Source organism: Alosa sapidissima, chromosome 4, assembly GCF_018492685.1.
Source record: "Alosa sapidissima isolate fAloSap1 chromosome 4, fAloSap1.pri, whole genome shotgun sequence".
Taxonomy (NCBI): Eukaryota; Metazoa; Chordata; class Actinopteri; order Clupeiformes; family Clupeidae; genus Alosa; species Alosa sapidissima.
The window spans coordinates 20,805,379-20,826,610 of record NC_055960.1 but is presented as its reverse complement, the minus strand read 5'-3'; the positions used below and the strand labels follow the sequence as shown (position 1 = coordinate 20,826,610).

The 21,232-nt window shown below is 41.3% G+C and overlaps 1 protein-coding gene across 5 annotated transcripts; it reads right to left on the bottom strand.

Moving 5' to 3' along the window:
- On the bottom strand, positions 1-21,218 carry LOC121706385 (proto-oncogene tyrosine-protein kinase Src-like). 5 transcript variants are annotated; one of them, XM_042088066.1, is made up of 13 exons: positions 20,764-21,218; positions 17,105-17,371; positions 15,820-15,919; positions 14,838-14,855; positions 13,833-13,931; positions 13,588-13,691; positions 7,339-7,488; positions 6,522-6,677; positions 5,643-5,822; positions 5,225-5,301; positions 4,956-5,109; positions 4,687-4,818; positions 1-4,539 (listed from the first exon to the last, which is right to left on the bottom strand). In XM_042088066.1, exons 2-13 carry the CDS (start codon positions 17,361-17,363, stop codon positions 4,331-4,333), a joined length of 1,638 nt encoding a protein of 545 aa, XP_041944000.1. In that variant the 5' UTR covers positions 17,364-17,371; positions 20,764-21,218; the 3' UTR covers positions 1-4,330. The 5 variants fall into 5 exon arrangements, with proteins under 5 accessions (XP_041944000.1, XP_041944001.1, XP_041944002.1 ...); XM_042088067.1 differs by lacking the exon at positions 20,764-21,218 and adding an exon at positions 20,250-20,734; XM_042088068.1 differs by lacking the exon at positions 14,838-14,855.
- Positions 21,219-21,232: the final 14 nt, after the last annotated feature.

The window sequence follows — 21,232 nt, the reverse complement described above, 5'->3', positions numbered from 1 at the left end:
TTGTATTAAAGAGAACACTCTTGAAATATAATTTATTGCACATTTACAGATAACAGAGCTCCACAATGATTCAAACCAACCTGGGTGCACAAAAAGATTGTTACAAAATCGTCATTCTTCTCTGATTTGTTTGTCCCCTCAGAAGGGCTACAGAAAACAGAAACAGCAGACCAGAAACTGCATAGGTTTAGAAAAAAAATATTGAAGTTGGATTGTTGAACTGTACAAAACAACAAATAAACAAAAATCTAAAACATAATACAGGTCCTGTAACTAAGCTGTTACTGCAGCACTACATGGACAAAAAAAAAAAAACAGACTTGGTCAGTTAATTTTCTGAACTGACAAGACCAATTTAATAAACATGTTTTCTCAGCTGAAACAAAAACAAATTGTCTTGGTTTCAACTATGTGGGAAGTCCTTCCCTCCTGGTCAGTTTTAAGCATCAACAATTACAATTTCATCAGGTTCTTAGGAGAAGAAAGACTAATTCCACACCGCTATAATTGTTGGTAAGAAAATCTACAAGGGTTTTTTTTTTTTTTTTTCAGAAAAAAAGTTATAGAGGATCAAAAGTGACTACATTTATGTACAGAGGAAAAAGAATGCCAAAATGTGTTTGAAGACCAACATCTCATTTCAGCAGGCTTCCATATCTCCTGCAAGCTTTTTGGAACAGCTATGGAAGAATCTTATTTTTGCACTTACAGGCATGTTATTTTATTGCTATCGTTGCCATTGCAACACTGCAAGAGAATTAACCAATTGTTGAAGTGTATAGCCAACAGGAAATGGACAGATTCTCAATTTCTGTTGTTCAACAACAAATGTGGTATTGTATCATCAATGCATTTTCTATAGTAATGTATGTGAAAACACAGAAATGTAGGCTACTAAAATTCAATTAAACCTCAAACTACATAAAAAAAAGTAGCCACACGCTCCAAACATCAGGCTAAAACGGAGGATGTCTCATTTAGCATCTTATGTTAGCCACTAATTCATCTTTTTTTTTCGATTTTGAATGTCCTTCACAACCAATTTGTGATTTAAGAAGCTGTCTCCAGAGAATAAATGATAGCAGCTTATATGTAACACAAGTTAGACACAGACATATAAAAATAATACAGTACATACACACTCCTGTCTAATATATACACATTGAGGCAGACATACACAGTTCATACATATAATTTGAAGGCATTTTAATCTTCCTGATTGTATAAAAGCATTACTTTATCCATGCAGAAAATCCCTTTAATCACCAAACCAATCAGTAATTTTCCTGCTGTCAATTTTCATGCAACACACAATACAATGTATTAAATCCAGATATTCTTTTGAGTCAAGTCATCTGAAAAAGGCACAAACGAGATATCTGTGTGCGACTGGAATCAGCTTTTCTATGGAGACAGCTACTGCAGAATTGTTAAAAGGAGGGGGGAAATAATTTTGGTAGATCCTTTGCCACAAGATGCACCATGTTGAAAAAATATTGTTGACCATTCAAGGGTCAGTTATGATATGATACGCATTTGGCACTATTTCTTATCTGGCTATTTTTAGTGTGAAATTTAATTATTTTTTATATTAGCATGTCTGCATCAATGATATGATCTAAATCATTCTACTCTGTTTCTCAAGAATGTACAAGGCCAGATCTCTTTACACTGTTGAGCTGGTGAGCATGGCAACCATCTACAAGATGGATTGAGAAGTGAACGTTCACAGATAAATGGGCCCAAGGGTATTTCTATCCTTCAACCCTGTACCTTTAATGGAATAGCAGGCACAAGTTATTTCATAAAGAAGGCAATAGATTTGGTACCATGAACAGATGTTAAAGATCACTCGTTTGGCTTTCAGAACTCACAGTAGACTAGTGCCATATTTTGTCAAAAGGACACAAAGCCAGCAGAAGCAGTCGCATGTCCTAATTTTGCTTCCTGTCCAAAGATACCAAAGCAGGGAAGTACAAACTGGTCTTCACTAGATACAGCGTAACAAATGTATATTTCACATGATAAAAAAAACAACAAAAACAAAATCATAAGGTGTGAAAAAACAAAACATGCAGAACAGTAAAAATTAAATCAGAAAGGTTCATCCAACATCTCACGCACTCTCTCTCTCTCTCACACACGGTTTAAACCTACATTTTTGTCAGGGAAAGCAAAAGGATATTGTCTCAAGAACATCAGCTCATGCTGTCCATTATGTCAGGTTGGAAGTGGACAGAACCTGACAACATCAGGCACAATACAGTAAAAATCACAACACACGCTAGAACATCCCAGAATGCACTTCTTACATCATGAAATACTGGACTGCACCAGTACTGTTTCCTGTACAGAACCCAGCAGCAGATAGAGTGCAGAGTCAAACAAGGGCCAGTTTGGGTTCATGGTGAGACAGGTCTATGGACACTGGTCAGGTTCAGATATGGTTGTAATGTTTTCTATGATACGGGCAGACAAATTCTGAAGGTACATGTAAGCACAAGATTATATATGCAGACAGGAGTATAAAATACAAATGGCTTTCACTGACACACTAGAATGAAGTAGTTATTGACAGTAGTTTTATTTCAATTTACGTCTGAATTTTGGAGGTGGAGATCCATTACTTGACCATAAAGGACTCTGCTCTACCAGGCTGCTATCTTGTGTCCCATGCAGAGCTGCCATTACAAATGTAATGCACAAAGTGTCAATTTGTCCAATCAGATTTTAACACCAGCTGATACAGGCTGTAGAAAGGCAGATGCAAAACATACAATAGACAAATGAAAAAAGAAGAGGCACCACACTGAACAAGGAGTAATGTAGAGAACACCCCACAGGCTTTAGAAAAGAAACAAATCATTATTAACATCTTGTTTATTTGACTCGTCATGCCTGTTTTTTGTTCTTATGTACTTGTTGCCAAGGGCACTAATTAATGATACTGTCGTCTAAAAAATATGAGTCTTCAAATAACACTACTCTCAGAGAAGACTGGCTTGTGTTTTGTTTTATGTAAGACTCTGGACAGGTGAGTGGGCAGTGAAGGCGAAGAGCAAGGCAGTGAACAACCTTTGGCAGTGTGGCCATTTTTCTCCCAGTGACCGTGAGGTAACTGCTGAGTGTCCCACTGCTAGGAGAGGGGAGTTGAAAACAAACATAGGGAAATTCCAAAACAAACAAAATGAAATAAAACAAGACAAAACAAAACATAAATGCTTGTTTGGGGCACATGATCCGTTTGACACATACTTTTACATATTCTGTCCATCCCATTTACAATATCAACAATATTTTTACTTTCCCCATAGACCACTTCAAATGAATCCATCAACTTTTCCTTCTGAACACTAAATTGCATGTCTCTCTCTGTTCCTATTTAGGGTTCAGGCATCAGAAACACAATACAACGACAATGCATGGCAGCACTAAACACCCCTAAGTCGGTGCTTCAAGTTTCGGAAAAGTACAAAATACATCCTACAAAAATTTTGAAAAGAGGACAGGCCACACCCTGTAGATGGGATGTGAGAAGTGGGAGATCAGTACCCAGAGAACAGGCAGACGTACTGGCCCTGGACCTGTTCCTGGATTATGAGCCGAATCTGGCCTACAGCCAGCTACTATTTGGGTATGGCACAGAACCTGTAGTGACACTTCTCATCAGAGGACCATCTGCCCTGCATGTTTGCCATGAAAGCAAGTAGCTCACAGCACAGCGGGCGGGCATTGGCGAAGGAGAGAGAGAGAAATGAAAAGAGAGACAAGAAGTAGCAGCGGCTACATCGAAGTCAATAAGAAAGAAGCCCCACACTTTAGGTCCATTCCATTTCCAATGTCAGGAGAAAAAAAAAGATAAATAAACAAATAACATCACTCTCAGTTTGAGTCAGATTGCTGGCTGCTTATGCAAAGGGCCCTGTAGATACTGGCAAGGGGAGAGGGGCCAGATCAGTAATCATCAGTCTTTTGGCACATCCAGGTGCTCTGTCTGAGGTGGATTACAGTTCTACCACCACAACTGTGGATGATAGAGGGGGATATGTAAGCCAATTCCCTCTCCTCCTAAACCAACTCTGATTCCCAATCCATCAAGACTACAGGCGTGATTTTTTTTCTTCAGGTTTATCTGCCAAATCCACTCATTTTCTCTCTCTCTCTCTCTCTCACACACAAACACACACACACACACACACACACACACACACGCGCTTTCCCTAACTGGAAGTGCCTCCCGCCTGCGTCCTGTGTGTGCACGCACATGTACAAACACACACACACACACACACACACACACACACACACACACTCAAGCCTGCGGGAAACCCTAAAGGTTGTCCCCTGGTTGATACTGAGGTTCAGTGGAGGTGAAGTAGTCCTCCAAGAAGCCTTGCAAGTACTCGAAAGTGGGCCTCTCCTCTGGCTCCCGTCGCCAGCAGTTAAGCATCAGCTCGTGCAGGGAGCTCGGGCAGTCGAGGGGACAGGGCATCCTGTAGCCCCGCTCCACTTGGTCCAGAACCTCCCGGTTCACCATGCCTGAAGAGAGAGCACAGACCGGACAGTTCCTGTTCAGTAACCACACTGCTTCACACCACGTAAAACATTCTAGATCTTTGTATGTTTAGATACAAAGACGGATATTACATGATGCAGCAGATTTAGGTTAGACATAGACAGTGGTACCTGGATATGGAACTCTGCCTTTGGTGGCTAGTTCAGTGAGAAGTATGCCAAACGACCACACATCTGACTTGATGGTAAAGCGTCCATAAAGTGCTGCCTCTGGTGCTGTCCACTTAATGGGAAACTTGGCACCTAATATTCAAAACAATTCTTAAAAATCACAGTCCAGGCCTTGTGTATAGTTACAAGTATGTTGTGTTAGCTTAGCATTAACCTAAGAATGGCAGGTTTGTTTATATTCGCACAATTAACACACTGGGATTCCTCACCTTGTCTGGCTGTGTACTCATTGTCTTCAATCAGACGGGCAAGGCCAAAGTCCGCTACCTTACACACCAGGCTGTCACCAACCAGGATATTGGCAGCTCTGAGGTCTCTGTGCACATAGTTCATTCTCTCCACATAGGCCATTCCAGCAGCAATCTACCCAAAGTAGACAAAGGTGTGGGGTGAACAAAAATGAGTCTGCCAGGTGACAGGTCAGCCTTTCTAGCTTCTAATGACAATAAGCAACATTACTGCGCAAAATCGCACATACCTGTGCAGCCATGTCCACCAGTTGTGGCAAACGCAAGAGCTTCCCTGCATCACCTTTGAGGAAGTCTAAGAGGCTCCCTGAGGAGGGGAAGAGGACAGAGAATTAGACCACAATAGACAAGGACAGCAGATAGAAAAAGAAAAGCCAAATAAAGAGGGAAACTAGTTTATGAATAAAATGAAATATTGCTTCACTAAAACATGTTTAGTGAATGATATTTGATAGAATGATTCAGTTAATTCTATTTAGCCTATTAATGATTGTTTTTTTTAAAAATTATTATTATTATTATTATTTACACTTTACTTTAAACTTTTTAACATTAATGTACTGTAGTGTTTAATGATGTCTTTGTAAGTAACTGGACAAAAGCATCTGCTAAGAACCATAAAAATTAACATATTTGTATTTCCCAGACCTTGGCTCATGTACTCGGTGACAATGTAGATGGGCTCTTCAGACACCACAGCATAGAGCATCACCAGCTTCTCGTGGCGCAGCTTCTTCATGACTTGCGCCTCCTCTAGGAACGCCTCAGGCGACATGGTCCCCGGCTTCAGCGTCTTTATGGCTACCCGCGTCGTGCCATTCCATGTGCCTGGGGTCAAAGGTTAAATCCAGGGGTCACAGTTAGAGGCATTAAATCCATTAACTGACATTTGAATCCTCATGTAAAGGCTGCAACCGCAATACTCAGTAAAGGCTGCAACCGTTAATCATGAATATATGTAAGGGCATTTGTTTACACATAAAACCATGAAAACCTCAGTAAACAGAAAGACATATTTAATAGGGTAAAGGGTGGGTGTGATAGTCTGCAAAACACCATGTCCAAAACACCATGAACTCATAGAAGTCAAACAGTTTTAGGCCATTCAGTTTTACCATTTTCCCAGGATGCTAATCACATTTTAATGAAATGGTTTTGCAAATGTAATTAGTCTGCCACTGTGATGTTCCTTAAAACAAGTTATTCTAATCATTCTAAAGATAACATCCCAATGAACCTACCTCAGCACAAATAAATACAGCCATGTGGGTTAAAAAAGCATTATTTGATAGATTTATTAGGACCAATTTGCACAAGTACTAATTATATCACTGATTCATGTCAACAAGAATGTTGTTATTGATTGCTGTTGGTTAAAATAGTCTGATGAGGTCAGCATTCATCTGCATCTCACACATAAAATGCCCAAAATACTATACTATGCACTACTGAATCTGTACACCACATTATTAACTTGCAATGAAAGTAAAAATGTGCAGCATGTACTTCACATAGATATGCACTTACCCATCCATACTTCCCCAAAGCAGCCCTGTCCGAGTTTGACGTCGAGGCGAAGAGACTGCCGTGGGATCTCCCAGGCGTCCCGTGCCAGGCTCTGTGTCTGGGGCTTCAGCGTCGGACACACATCGGTGAGGATGTGGCATAGACCATCGGCGTGCTCTGTGGGGGAAGCATTTGGGTTTGTGAGAGGAGCTGGCACCACCACTCAGAGCCGTGGTTTATGCTTGGATTATTTGAAATACATCATGGATTGTGAGATACATTTGTGTGTGAGATTTTCACCAAATAAATACACAGTTGCTTTATGCCTATACCATGTTCAAAATGGACTAAGAGCCTTAGTCTGCATTGCACAATTAACATTAATCACCTTCATTTAGCAAAGACAGCAATCAAACCTAAAGATGCTGCTAAATTCATATTTTACAGCCCAGTGTATGGCTACAAGAGTGGGCCTTCTTGAGTTGCCTCACTGGCTTGGAGGTTTTTACGTTTTTAAGATCTGTATACTTAACTAAGAGCATGCACATAATGTTTGAAGACCCCATTGTTTGTTGTTGGGGACTCCTTAAATTATAAATACAAATAAAAACACTACATGAAATGAAGATGGCCTGCAGTTATTTAAAACTAGGTGACTAAAATATGAAGACTGTGGTATGCTGAGGTGGTGCAAATGAAGCATCCTTTAAAATTATATGAATATGACATAGTTCCCTTGGGAGATTATGTACAAACTTCTGTATTCTTGCTCTGAATATAATGTGAGACCAACAGAAGCATTGCACTTTGAGATTAAGTGAAGTGGGCAGAGACTCACTGCGATAGTGCATCACCAGCTGTTGCAGGCTGGTGAACTGAGTGCGCGAGGTGATGTAGAAGCCGCCACTGTCCAGCTTCCTGATCTTGTAGTGTTTTACATTCAGGCCTTTGGTGTTGTCGTAGTCCATCACAGACAGGCAGTAGGCCCCTGGAAAAAAGGAGGGAGGGAAGGGGCAAATTTACTCCACTGGCAGTATTGGAGGTGTACACACACACACACACACACACACACACACACACACACACACACACACACACACACACACACACACACACACACACACACTCAGCCGCTCATCTACAGGCTGCATTGGCAGCTCCATACAAACCCAACAACAAATGCAGCAATTGGAAGCACCAGTTGGAAGAGAAACAGGACCTATTAAAGTGATTTATCAAAACACATGGCTACAAAACAATCAATACATTATTCTTTCACTGATTCAATGGAGGCCTTAAGTGCATTAAGTGCACACATAGTTTAAGGAATGTTTAGTATTTGACTTAAGGATTACGTAGGCCAACATTCCAGCTGTCGGGAAGCAAATGACAGATGGAACAAATGACAGACAAAGTTTCTCTTGCTCTATCCATGGGCCATGGCATTTGCCAGCTGCTGTGTGCCTGTTTATAATAGCAGGGACATCCCTGTGCCCGAGAGAGAGAGAGGAGAGAGAGAGAGAGAGAGAGAGAGAGAGAGAGAGAGAGAGAGAGAGAGAGAGAGAGAGAGAGAGAGAGAGAGAGAGAGAGAGAGAGAGAGAGAGAGAGAGACAGTCCTGAGTGCACCTGGAAAAATGCCAAAGCCCAAGCATCTCATAGAGAGATGACCACTGTTGCGAGGTCCTTTGACAGTGGAATCAATTGACCTCTTGTGAATGGGCCTCCTGTAAATCTAACCACAGGAGTGAACGCCCCCTGCAGCTTTCCACCATTGAGGCATTTTTTTCCCTCATCTTGCGAGGCCAAAAAGCACACACACTTGATAATGTGTTTGGACAGTTCAGCCGCTTCGTGTGCTTGCAGGCTTTACAAAACAGACAGTTTTGACAAGTTGGTGAGGATTTTGTAGCGCTATGTAGACATCACTAAGAGAGTCTTTTGGAGGAAATCTTCCTAAGAGGCACACATTTCAATCAGCTTAATAACAGCAGGAATCCCAAGCAGTAGTCCAAAACCCCGGCCACAAAACTTCATCACAGCTCAACTCTCAATCAGAAGCTAGTCACTGTCTTTACAGTACAACCTCAAAAATAAACTCCCTCCAGCGAGAATCAGTCTTCTCTTTGCGTCATTACAGCTGGCAACGTCTGAGAAAGCCCTCCCCCTACATACCGATACTGACGAGAAGAGGAAGAATGAAAGAAAAAGGAAGAAAAAGAAGTCGAGAGAGAAAAAGGAGGGGGAGAGAGAGAGAGAAGTGAGATAAAGCGCAAGAGAGACAGAGAGAGTGAGAGAGGGATTTATAGCCGAGGGGTAATCCAGCACCCTTGTGCTGTGACCTACTTCTGGTGGATGATTCAGCCACACTCATATTCACTGGGGGTCTCACGACCGTTCAGACTAACTCTCCCAGATAAACCTGCACTCCCCTTTTCCCTGCCCTCTGCTGAACTTCACACCTTCTGTGAGCATACATGGGGTGCCAAAACTGGAGACCCCCCCCCCCCCCTAAGCTTCTGTCTGCCTGTAATCTCTCGCTGGATGCGATTTAATTACTTCCTGTGGAATGATTGAAAAATGCCTCCCATGTCATAACTGACCAAAGCATGCAGCTGCAACAGTAGACGGTATGTTGCTACAAGTCAAAGGCAGATTTAAAGGCAAAGGAAGGTTTAAATACAAGATATTAAATGGATATGTAAGGGGTTCCGACCGAGACTTTTGGGAACATTAAATCTAAGGACTTATAGTCTGGTCATGGGGTCAGACCTGGTTTTGTTGGTTAATGTTTTTTTTTTTTTTTGCTCAATCTTGTAGACTAGGGGTAGCTGCTCTTTCAGATTTAGGAGGGTGCCTGTGGTATCCCTTCAGCAATTTCATATATTAACCCTTAAAGCCCTATGTGCCAAAATCATGAAAAAAAAAAAAGGTAATACCTCTAATTTCAAGGTGAGTACTCATATCAAATGCAAATCAATTCCAATAAAATGTACTAAATTACTAAGTTTCCTGTGTGATAGCTATTCAGAAACCGCTCAGCCTGGCATCTTATTTCGCTACTGAGATGTGCATTTTCAACTACAGATTGACATGGCATATAGAAAACTGCACCAAATGCCAGTATTTTATGTGTACCACTTTTTTAAATATTCCTCTCAACAAAACCATATTTTTTGCCAATACTTTACTCTCTGCTTGTAGATTTCTAATTTAACCAGAGGCGGACAGAGTACACAGCTTCATTACTTGAGTAAAAGTACAGATACCCTTTGCTAAATTTTACTCAAGTACAAGTAAAAGTACAACAGTCAGATGTCTACTTAAGTAAAAGTACTGAAGTACTTGTTTTTAAAAGTACTTGAGTATCAAGAGTACAAGAGTAGCCTACATTTTCTAAATATTGCATTACTACTGCCAGAGTGCTTACATTTATGTACAGAAACGTCCTACATGGAGTTATGAAAAATGTTCATGTTAATACCTTGGAGAATGTAAAAGGAATTAAGTAAAATCAAGTCATTTTGATCTTTTTACCATGTTGCCAGGGATGGGCAGTATTTCTAATACATGTATTTAAAATACGTATTTCAAATACAAAATACTACTTTGTAATTGAAACACTTGAAGCGAAAACTATCATTAACTTGTTCAGAAAATTGAAATAGTCTGGCGAGGTGGGGCCACAGGTTGGCACATTCCCGGGATGGACCTGCTGCGTCTTCATCCATTGTTTCATCCATGGTTTCGTCTCTTATCTAAATCTGACCATGGAGTTGACTTTGGGGGAAAGCTGAAGGTGATTGCTGATAGGCTGTCCCAATCAGTGGCGCCTGCACAGTCCAATCACGTTTGAGAGGGAAACAACAAATTGAGGGTTTCCGAGATTTTTCTTTTTTCCTTTTTTTTAGAAGTAACGGGTACTCACAGTTATGGATAGAAATGTAGTGGAGTAAAGAGTACAATATTTGCCTCTCAAATGTACTTGAGTAAAGTCATGAGTACTCCCCAAAAATGATACTCGAGGAAAGTACAGATCCCTCAAAACTGTACTCAAGTAAATGTACTCCGTTACTGTCCGGCTCTGAATTTAACATTGGAATTAGTGTCCTACCCACCAGTGATGTCCTACTGATTGAAACAAACCCAGATACATTTTTTACAGCAACTGGAAAAAGCATATTTTTGTTCTGAAGTGATTTTAAATGTGAAGCACTTACAATCTCAAAACCACTCTTATTTAAAAGCTATAAGCTCTTAAAGTTGACCTGAATAGTGATTTTTCTGTAAAAACACCAATTGTATGGCTGTCTTGGAAGGACAGCATAACATGCAAACCCATTTTACTTTTTGTTGCAATAGTATGCTACATTGTAGGTAGCCAATTTAAAAGTATCAGATCCAACTTTTCTCTTTTTCCTTCATGTCCGAAAGCTGAAAAAAAAGTAACTAATGCAAGAGCCTAAACGGTCAAGTAGGTCAGGTGCTACAGGACTGGAAATGTCATAATGCTATAGATAAAACGTTAATGGAGAGCATTATGACATATTAACCCATATGACCATGACCTTGAGTACCTAATAGCTGATGTTCCTTCTTACTCCAGCATAATCCTTAAAGTAACGCAGTGTAGGAGTAGGAATCTTGAATAGGAAGCTTGAATGTTAGCATTCAAGCTAACATTTAGCGCTAAGGGGGTACCCGATATGTCTAAAACCAACAAAAAGGGTCATGCTCAGGCATTCTGGGTGCGGCAATGTCCAAGACGCTTTTCTCCTCACTCTAACTCAGAATGGCAAAATGAGGTTGAAGCTGTTATTTCGGCTGTTATTATAAGTAAAATAATTACATCGAGTTGCTTTTAGTGTGATATTTTATTGTTCGGACATATTCTAAGGGGGTGATAAAGCGGAAAAGTTTGATCACTTGCACATTTCTTGTATAAAATTAAAAACTTTAACAAATCACATTAGACCTTGCATCCAGCTACACAAAATAAGATAGTTAGATGAAGGATGATTGTATGTGCTTTATATAAGGTGATCTTAATCATGATGACAGCATGGTAGACCAACTTAAAAGACTACTAAAAAAGAAATACAAGACATATTATTGAAAACTTATCCCCAAGAGAGAAGAAATACTATTTTCTGATTGGCTGGCAGAGGGCTATTAATTCTGTACATTGGGGCCCCTATGAAGTCGATCTGGTAAAAACAAAATGCAATCACCCTCCCTATATATGTAAACGATAACTGAACTAGCAACAAACATGCTTTTGATAGCAATAATTTTACGGTTAAAATTAATAATAATTTAATTTCTAGACTAGTTTCCGTTATCCATGTGGCCCTTCTTCGTATAAAACAAAGACACCCTCCCCTCCCCCAATGACATGCTAATGTAGTGGTTCAAGGGCCATCAGGTACACAGGACAAAGGATGTTACCTTGATATAATGTATCCATGTGTCATGAAATGTAAATATATTAATGTTTGGTATCATTGTGATAGTCTCAGTACAAGGATTGTAATGATTTGATTGTGAGAATGTTTGGATCATTCTATAAGTGATATTTCTGATATATAAGATATCTCTCCTCATGCTATTCAGATAGGTGTGAAGTGGGTGTGAGTAGGTGTGTCTGATGCCAAGTGGAGAACCAACCAAGTGGGCTTGTTTTGGCGCCAAATTCTTCCTTTGTTTAAAGCATTCAAAAGTAACTAAACTGCAATGTTTGTCAGACCTTCCAGGCCTAGGCTACATCATAGACCATTTTTTGTACCCTCTCTGCTTGTAACAGAATAAATTTGATTCCTGAGTTTTTCCTGAAGTTTGCCAGTCTAAGATTAATATTAAGTAATCATTCACCACAATTACTTTCACTTTGCAACAGTGGAATCAACTGTAAGAACGCAAAAGTGGTTTTAATACTGTCCTATAGTGAGAATGAACATCAGCTATTAGGTACTCAAGGTCATGGTCATATAGGGTCATATATGTCCTAATGTTCTTCCTTAGTATTTTATCTGTATTGGTAGCACTTATCACCGGGTACCCCCCCCCCCCCCCCCACACACACTCTTATTGAGTAACCCCAAGCCAACAGGAAACAGCAAAGAAAAAAACTTTGACAAGGTTTACCAAGATTCTGGTCTTTGGCTGCCGGACTATTACTAACACCATTTCAAGCATATTTGCATTTCACTCCAAACTTATAACATTTGCTATCTTTCCACAACACACCTGCCTACCTTAGTCCAGCACATTAAGCAATTCCTGTAGTCAAAATTTGTGAATACATCATCACTAATCGAGGCCTCCTGGTGGTAAACTGAGAGAGCAGCAAAAGGGACCAATTGATCAAGAGGAGACACAGACCAACACCATTCTTAAAAAAAAAAAAAATCCAAACAAACTGATTTTCAGGACTTGGCCAGGCTACAATGGCCTCTTTTTTCCACCCTGCAGTAGAGAGTTCCGGTGATGGACTGGACTGTGATGGCCTCCAATTAAATATCTTATTATGTGTCTTGAATACTATGTTTTTACGGATCCAATTGAGTGTTTCTCACATCGGCATTTTAAAAACCTAATTTACTGCTCTGTTACCTTCCAACTTAGCTGATGACAGTTAAAATCGAATGATTTTTAGATCCAGAATGAGAACTCTACTTTAATTAGTGCTAGGTGATACCCAATTGAATATTTTTGCAAGTCACTGTGTATTTACTTCGACACAGACATTCTGTCATGTTGTATAGTGTTTTATGGGTCTCCAAATGGTGCTTCCTTTCACTCAGTCTGAGTTGTTTTGTTTCCAACCCCCTAAATGCATCATTACATGTCAGGCACATTCAACACTATAACCCCAAAATGCTAATCTATTAGCCTTTCTTCTTATGAAATACCCAGTGAAAAATATTTTCAGATGACCTTCTGATGATTCCGACTGGGATGATCCCAGTAGGCCTTCAGATCCCTCACAATTTCTTCAAAACAGCCCCCAATGTTTCCCCGAAATGACTTCAGTGGCTACCTTTATTCCCACACTCGTTTTGAGCAAAGCCCATCATCCCAGACAGCCTACCCTTGGTGGTTTCGCTCTCCCTGACCAGGAATGTCCCTTGTCGGTTCTGCACGCTGAGCAGCAGCCGTTCTGAGTCCCGGCGCGTGATCTTCCCGAAGAACCACCTGCCCAGGGAGAGAGGGAAAGAGAACACTGACTGAGTACTGTGGAAACCCCACGCCCCACTGGCTTATGTCACTGTGATCACGCATGCTTGCTGGGAGCCTGTGGCTGAGGCAGACACATGACAGGACGGTGAGACTTACTCTTCTGCTTGGATGGAGTCAGAGGGCGCCACATAGTTACTGGGGATGTAACCGCTCTTTCCTGTAGTCAGTGACCGAGCCAGCCACCAGTCCCCTTCCCTGTAAACACACACACACACACACACACACACATATATATATATAAATGCCTTTATTTGGATCCAAAAGGCTAGCAAGGAAAACAAGATCCAAATACTTTGGGAAGAGTCCTTGACAGGTCTACATAGCTCACATACTTTTTCAAGTCCTTCCATTTATAACACTCAACACTTAAGGATAAAACACATACAAACACATACACACACATACACACACACACACACACACACAGTCAATAGACCATGTCTATGATACCATCTGATAAAAAATCTCTCCAAAACCAAAATGCCAGCACCCTGAAGACAACAATCTCCAGTAGCCCTGGCTAATACCAAACAACTTGCAGATGACTGGTTCAAATTTTAGTTTAATAAAATATTTTGTACAGACTGCACTAGAGGGTAAACTAAAGACTAAACGCATAGTCACTACAGCAATGTCGTCCAACAGATTTTACTGTCTGTCTCACCTTATGCATGAGAGAATGGACTAGGGAAGCTTCAGAAACCACACTACCCCAGTGCAGAGAACAGTTGAAACCCACAGCGGCTAACAAGTAGACTACTGACTAGTAATTATTGCTACATAAACACAATATAATCCCCCCCACCCCCAAGACGATGACTAGCTGCATTACTAATGCTCCACAAGAGTGCAACAAGGAGTTGAAAGTGCAACATATGATCCAGTGAGTGGAAAAGCTGAAAAAAGTCTGTTTTGTTTTACTATTTAGGCATGAGAAATAGAAGAACTGAGAAGCTGAGCAATCTCAGCATGTATAGACCAGGGTGGTGCATAACAGCGGTGCCACTCGCGGTCTCCCCTGACATCCCTTACTTCACTGTGACAGACAGGGCAGGCCTGAGAGGGAGAGAAGTGTGAGAGGAAAGGAGAAGTGTTACTGACCTGAAGTTGTACTTTCTCCTAATTTAAAGCAAGAAGCATGAAAAGAAAGAAACGACAGAGAGAACACAGATGGGGTCAGGTACTCATCGAGCAGAAGTAAGCGGCCACAGTTTTTTTTTTCAGCACAGCAGGAGCATCTTTGGAGAAGGAAGGGGGGCAGAGGAAGGCATGCACAGATTGTCTGGAAATCCTTTAGAGCACCAGGCGCTAAGCAGAAACCTCTGTGAACCATTCAAATCGCAGTTCATCTATACATTTAATGCTGACCATCTGTACTTCAAAGATCTAAGGTCTGAAGGTGCTCCAATGAACACACCATTCATAGAGTCGAAAGGAAAAGCCAAGCTTATTCTCCAACAACAAGATAAAAGCCTTGAAGCACAGAACAAGAACACATTGCATTTATAGCGCTTTTTAAGTGGCTGTTCACTGAGAGGCTGAATCTAAATGACTGAAGCTTGATGTTATGTTATTTATAACAGAGGATTGTGACAATCAATCAGCTGGGACTTATTTATCAGCCATATCTTTTCATCTACCAATCCATCCATATGTCTATATTGCACCTAAGGTGCGTTCAAATTTGGCTAACAGTGACAAACGTTTGTGGTAAACATGTTTTCTTTGAACAGTTAAATTTGAATGATTTGGTGTTAACATTCCATTGTAATGGTAATTGCATTGTTACCTTCATCAAGCTCATGTCCAGTTCCACTGTATGTTCACGGAGAACTACCTCCGCAGAATGTTTGCAATTGCGCAAACGTTCGCCGAAAACTCCAGGCAAACAGAAAACTGTTTACAAACATTCGCAAACGTTCACCTATGTTTGCGAATTTGAACGCACCTCTGCTTTTAAATGATATGTAGTAGACAGTACTAGGATGTGTGTTGGATCAGAGTAGTATTCCCTGCTAAATATTCATCCTTACATGTGCAGCACATGATACAAATTAAAGTGAAATAGCATCGTATTCCTTACGTGTTATTGACAATTTGAAGTCTCTCGCCCTTCTGAAAACTTAGGTCAGAGGCGGTGCGCGATTCATAGTCATACAGCGCCACAAACGTCGTGACACCACCTGCAAGACACAACAAACAGACAGAGAGAGAGAGAGAGAGAGAGGGAGAGAGAGAGAGAGAGGCAGACAGAGAGAGACAGTCCTGAGTGCACCTGGAAAAATGCCAAAGCCCAAGCATTCAAATTCAATGGAGATGAGCCATGCAGTCCCTGGTAGTCTGGCCCTGCCGGTGAAGGCAGCTGGGAAAGATCAGACAGCTGGGGAGCGATAAGACAGCTGAGGTTGCTCGAGCCTCTGTGCCCCTTGCACATCAGCTGCTAAGCCAGCTGAATTGACTTCCATACTGAAGGGCCTGTGGCTATGGCTGTTATAGCAATAATAGCTGCCCTGTCCAGGGAAGAGGCATGGACTGAATCAGTGATGCAAGCATAACCCTGTGTGGGGGCACTGGCCACATGACGTAACTGTTTTTTCCTCTTTAATTTGTCCGACCTTGATTGCATTATCCCAGAACAATGAAATGACTCATCTCGGTAAGTAAAATGGTCATATAATAATAATCTTGAAAACCCATGGCCACACACACACACACAAAATGACCTACGTCATCATTATTTATTGCTAAAACTGGTCACTGATGCAGAGTATACCAAGGCATGTTCCATGTCCCAAATGGAAATAGCATGATAAAGGCTTTTAAAAGGTCAACAGACGATGTGCCATTCGTGGTAGATTCCTCTCCCTTGTGAAATTAATTATAGAAATGGAAAGAACCTACTGGACCAATTAAGCTTAAAGGCATACATGGGGCAACTTTTGAAACATAAAGCCATAAAATCAGTTCCATGTGTTCTGATTGGATGGTCATGAAAATGTGCCTGATCATGAAAATTTGCCTGCTGATGATTAAAGTTCTCATAGACAAAAAGGTTTCCCAGTATCACTGGGAATGTGCTGTAACAACAATACTCGGGGACATTGCTCAAAATGTTGCCTTGTGTATTATCAGCTAAACAGATCTGAACTAGGCTGTGACAGAACTGGCTCTTAATGAAACACCAGATGTTTCTGAAACTGCATAGCATTAAAGATCAAGTTCACCAAAGATAATCATGTTTGGCTGAAGTAATTATGCATGACTAAAATGCTTGAACTAGCCTGAGATGGTTAGTCTAGTCTCAACCAACCCCATAGCACCCAACTAAACTGAGCAAACAGAATGAATGCAACAATGTCCTACTGTACCTGCCAAGGGTCCCCTGTGGGGGGATGTAATGGTGTTGGAGTGGTCCACCCCTCCAAACAGGGCCAGCTCCGCACAGTTGGCCTGGGGTTGGGTGCCCCGTCTGTTGGTTCCCACGGCTGGACTGCGGTTCGGCGTCTGGGTCTGTGGGCCAGGCATCAGGTGGTGCCCGTGCCCGCTCCCGCTGCCCATGCCAATGGTGCCATCCAGGCTCAGCGACCTCTGACCCGGGTCTTTGGGCTTGCTCTTTGTTCCGCCCATCAGAGAGCCTGAAGAGCAGAGGGTGGGAAACAAGTATGTGTTTAGTAGTGATGTAAAATGGTTCAACTAAGACAATAATAATAATTCATCTAAAATGTCCCAACACATGCAGTATACTTTTTCCACACAAATTCTGCAATGAAAACATTTCTAGTTTCACACAGTAATCAAATTATACATGTACAAAGATGGAACTATTGAAAAAGGGTTGCTTGTGTTTGCAATGCCTAATCTGGATCTCAGGTATACTTTGTTTACAACAAAGCGTAGATTGGGTGCTGCCGTGGTTCAAGCAGCTGCATCGTCCTTACCACATTCGGGTCAAAGTGCCCGCAGGGACCCGGGTTCGAATCTGACCCAAGGCCATTTCCTAATCCCACCCCATCTCTCTCTCCCACTCATTTCTAACTATCCCTCCATCTATTTATCGTCTAAGACCAACAAAGTTTTCAGATAGTCCAAAACAAAACAGCTGCTTGGATCCCTCAAGACTGACATCATGCCTTAAGGTCCCTGGCTCATCTCCAGTTCCATTTAGAAATGTTAAAAAATGCAAAAGGACAAGCATTGTTGAATTAAGCAGGATACTGTACTTTCTCATCCATGTCCACCTTTCAGAACCTCGGCAAACAGGTTCTACCTGATGTAAATTATTGTGTACATAGAGGAAACATGCTGTCGTTTCATCCTGCACACACATAGAGATCTAATTCCATGGGATGGATAATGCATACTATGCAGTGCAGTTATATGAGCATGTGCAGCTGTTGACCTATCCTTTAACACATATTGAGCTTCTGCAATATGATCAGACAAATCACACAAATTCCCTTTCAAACTAATGTTTATAGAAATACCCACAGCCTTCAGAGTCTGGTGCAGGCTCTCTTCACATCTGCAAAACTCTTAGACAGTCAGCTTACAGATTTGGTCCCATATGTGTGTACTCATGGAGAGAGTGTTCCAGTGAACTGGCTTCTTAGTGGTGCCTGTGGTTTAGGAGTTTTGCAGGGTCTCCTTCTCAAACTCATGGTGGATCCAGAGCCTGCAGGGCCTCCTCCTCGTGGTTCCATCCAACAAAGAACCATAACTTGATAGGAGGGGCTCTCTCATTGACCAGGGCTCTCTCTGCACTGTAAGACTTAAGCCAAGAGCTTGCAGAGCTCATCTAAATTTACATTTTACGTTGTATCAGGGGTAAGTCACACAGTGGTGTTTGAATAAATTGACAGCTAAAGTAATATAGTGAATTCATTACATTATAAAGTAATGCACTGATTGAAAGAAATACTGCTGCTATGCCCATTGGTCTACCTTGGTATGAACTGTTCTTAAATATCAAGAAGGCTTAGCACAGGAACATGCTCTTTGCACATAGCCCCACCCATGTACGACAAAAACTTTTTTATGACAAAGTATCGATTCATATTGCAGGAATGGCAACAAACATACAGCAACAGCAACTGTGACGACTCTGTTGTTAGGTGTCAGCACTGGACAGCTGATAATCAAATACAAACACCCTGTGTAGTCATACAGCAACACAGCCTAATATGGTGTTTAGGTGCTAAAGGACTGGGATTTACAGTCACATGTCTTACTTAGAAGGCAACAATGGGGGGGGGGGCATTGAACAGGGAGGGAGAAAAAAAACATTAAGAGATTGACAGTTAAAATCCTCTGAGGCTCCAGTCAGTGTTCTAGCCATCTTCAGTCATTTGAAGGGTAAGCAACTGGACAGCAAGAGCTTGAAGAGACAGCAGTCCTCTGTGGACAGCATTACCTCAGTTTTCTATCAAAATCAAATAGCTTTGTGTGAATGACTAGACTGTGACTCCACACAGACAACTTTCTGCAGGTGGCTCCAATTACAGTGAAAACACGGCCAAAAGAATGATGTTGGCAAACTATAGAGGATGGATGCACAGAAGGGATACCTCTGCAAGAGAGAGAACTGGAGTGTAGACACTTATACAAGTTGTGGCATCTCCTGTATATGTATGCATGCACGCACTCAATATTAAGGCTTAGGGACAGGAGAAACGCCATCACCTTGAACATTTTAGTAAGCCAAAATGTCAGTCTTTTCTAAGGGCTTAACTGTCAAGTAAAGAGGACCACTTGTCTAACAAACAGCCAATACAAACTAATACAAATTAAATTAGGCAGTCAGACAGAATCCTAACAGCTGGAATGAAATTGTCATAGGTCTTAAAGATTATTACCAAACACAAAACCGACTACCGATTATTCTGCATTCTATGTCATAGAAACATATCACGATGAGCTCCAAAATTGACAACAGGGTGCTAGTGAACACATGTGGACGAAGCAAGGCATTCTTCATCTGACGTCCTCGACGAACAAACTATTCTGACTAAAAAGGAAAACAAGTAGGCCTCAACTAATCTTCACAAGCATATTGGCTTGTCAAGGATGTGAAGGAACAGAATAGTCAAGAGTGATAAACTTCGACGGTTTCCCTGTCATCCAAATCTGCCTGATCACTGTTGGTTTAATTAGGCTACAAAAGAAGGAAAAATGTAAAAACAGTCATTGTATATTTTAAACCATTGAGAACATTGGCATAAAACCTAACATAGATGACCTAAACTCATTAAGTGTTTTTACAAAACGAATGAATGGAAGATAATTGGTGGGATTCAACAGATAGAGCTAAAACAGAAGGCCTATATGTCTGGGCTAAGATTAGGCTACAACAGGAAAGGTGTTACCTTTCCCACGGCAGGTAAGCTATGGACTGTCTCGTTCCGTTATTGTCTCGTGGTGGTAACCCTGTTCGAGACGGAAAGGGGTCACGCCATATTTAGCTCGCGTCATTTTTAGCCCATCCATACAGTAACATTATAGACTAGGCTAACTTACCAGGCTACAGCATATGGGAAACAATCGGTTCATCCACGACACTGATTATTGGTTAGCTTACAGCTATGGGCCGCCTGACCGCTCAATAGCTTTTGCATACGATCTAGCTTGGGGATTGATTCTTTTTGTTTTAGCCCAATGCTGTCTGACTCTGAACACATTCACCACGTTGGGAAAAAGCGTCGTTTAACGGCCTATCCTTAAAGGCGACTGCGGTAAATTGCAACGGCCTATGTTTTCATCGATCCGGTTCCGCAGAATAGGACAGAAATCAAGTAGCTTTGGTTTAACGTAACAACATAGGTTACATTACGTTCATGCGGTTAGCTCTGTTTCCACACAACATGTAGCCTATCTTAAGCCTGTAAGTGCAACAATGTTTATCAACATCACATGCAAATACAATGTTTCAACGTAAGATGGAAGTAACAGTCCAAACCAACAAAGGTAATTTAGCTTAAGCCTTCAAATAGGCTACATCGACGAGTCTCTTGATAAAAATCACAGCACTCACCTTAGGGATAGTCAATGACTTGGCTTAACCTTATTTCATATATGGAGCCAGGAACAAAATTAAACCTTCTCACGCGTAGTCATGAAGAAAGATGATGAGCCTAACAATGCGTCGTAGATCAACGCAAATGAGTCAACTATCGATAAATCCCATTCACCGAATTCAAGAGGCGTTGGGAGGTCATGACTGAGAATACCGTGGAGCGCGGAGGGCACCACTCAGACTGCGGTGATCCGGTTCAAAAACACAGACGGAATAGTGGAGGAGGGCATCCATCCGGTTTACTCATTTACTATAATGTATGAGAAATAGCAAATGTGCTGTTTGAACTGGTCTGCATATTATCTTAAAATTATAAATCGTATTACAGGCCTATGTGAACAGGCCATTAAACATGGCTAGCAAAAGGAAAATCAACACACCGTCAATAGGCTAGGCTACCACCGAAATAAAAACGGCCAGTGGTGAT

Coding starts and splice junctions, on each gene's coding strand:
- LOC121706385 (XM_042088066.1), bottom strand. CDS start 17,363: ATGGGCGGAACAAAGAGCAAGCCCAAAGACCCGGGTCAGAGGTCGCTG. Junction 13,692..13,832: donor GACTCCATCCAAGCAGAAGA/GTAAGTCTCACC, acceptor CTCCCTGGGCAG/GTGGTTCTTCGGGAAGATCA. Junction 6,678..7,338: donor GCTGGTGATGCACTATCGCA/GTGAGTCTCTGC, acceptor CTTCCCCCACAG/AGCACGCCGATGGTCTATGC.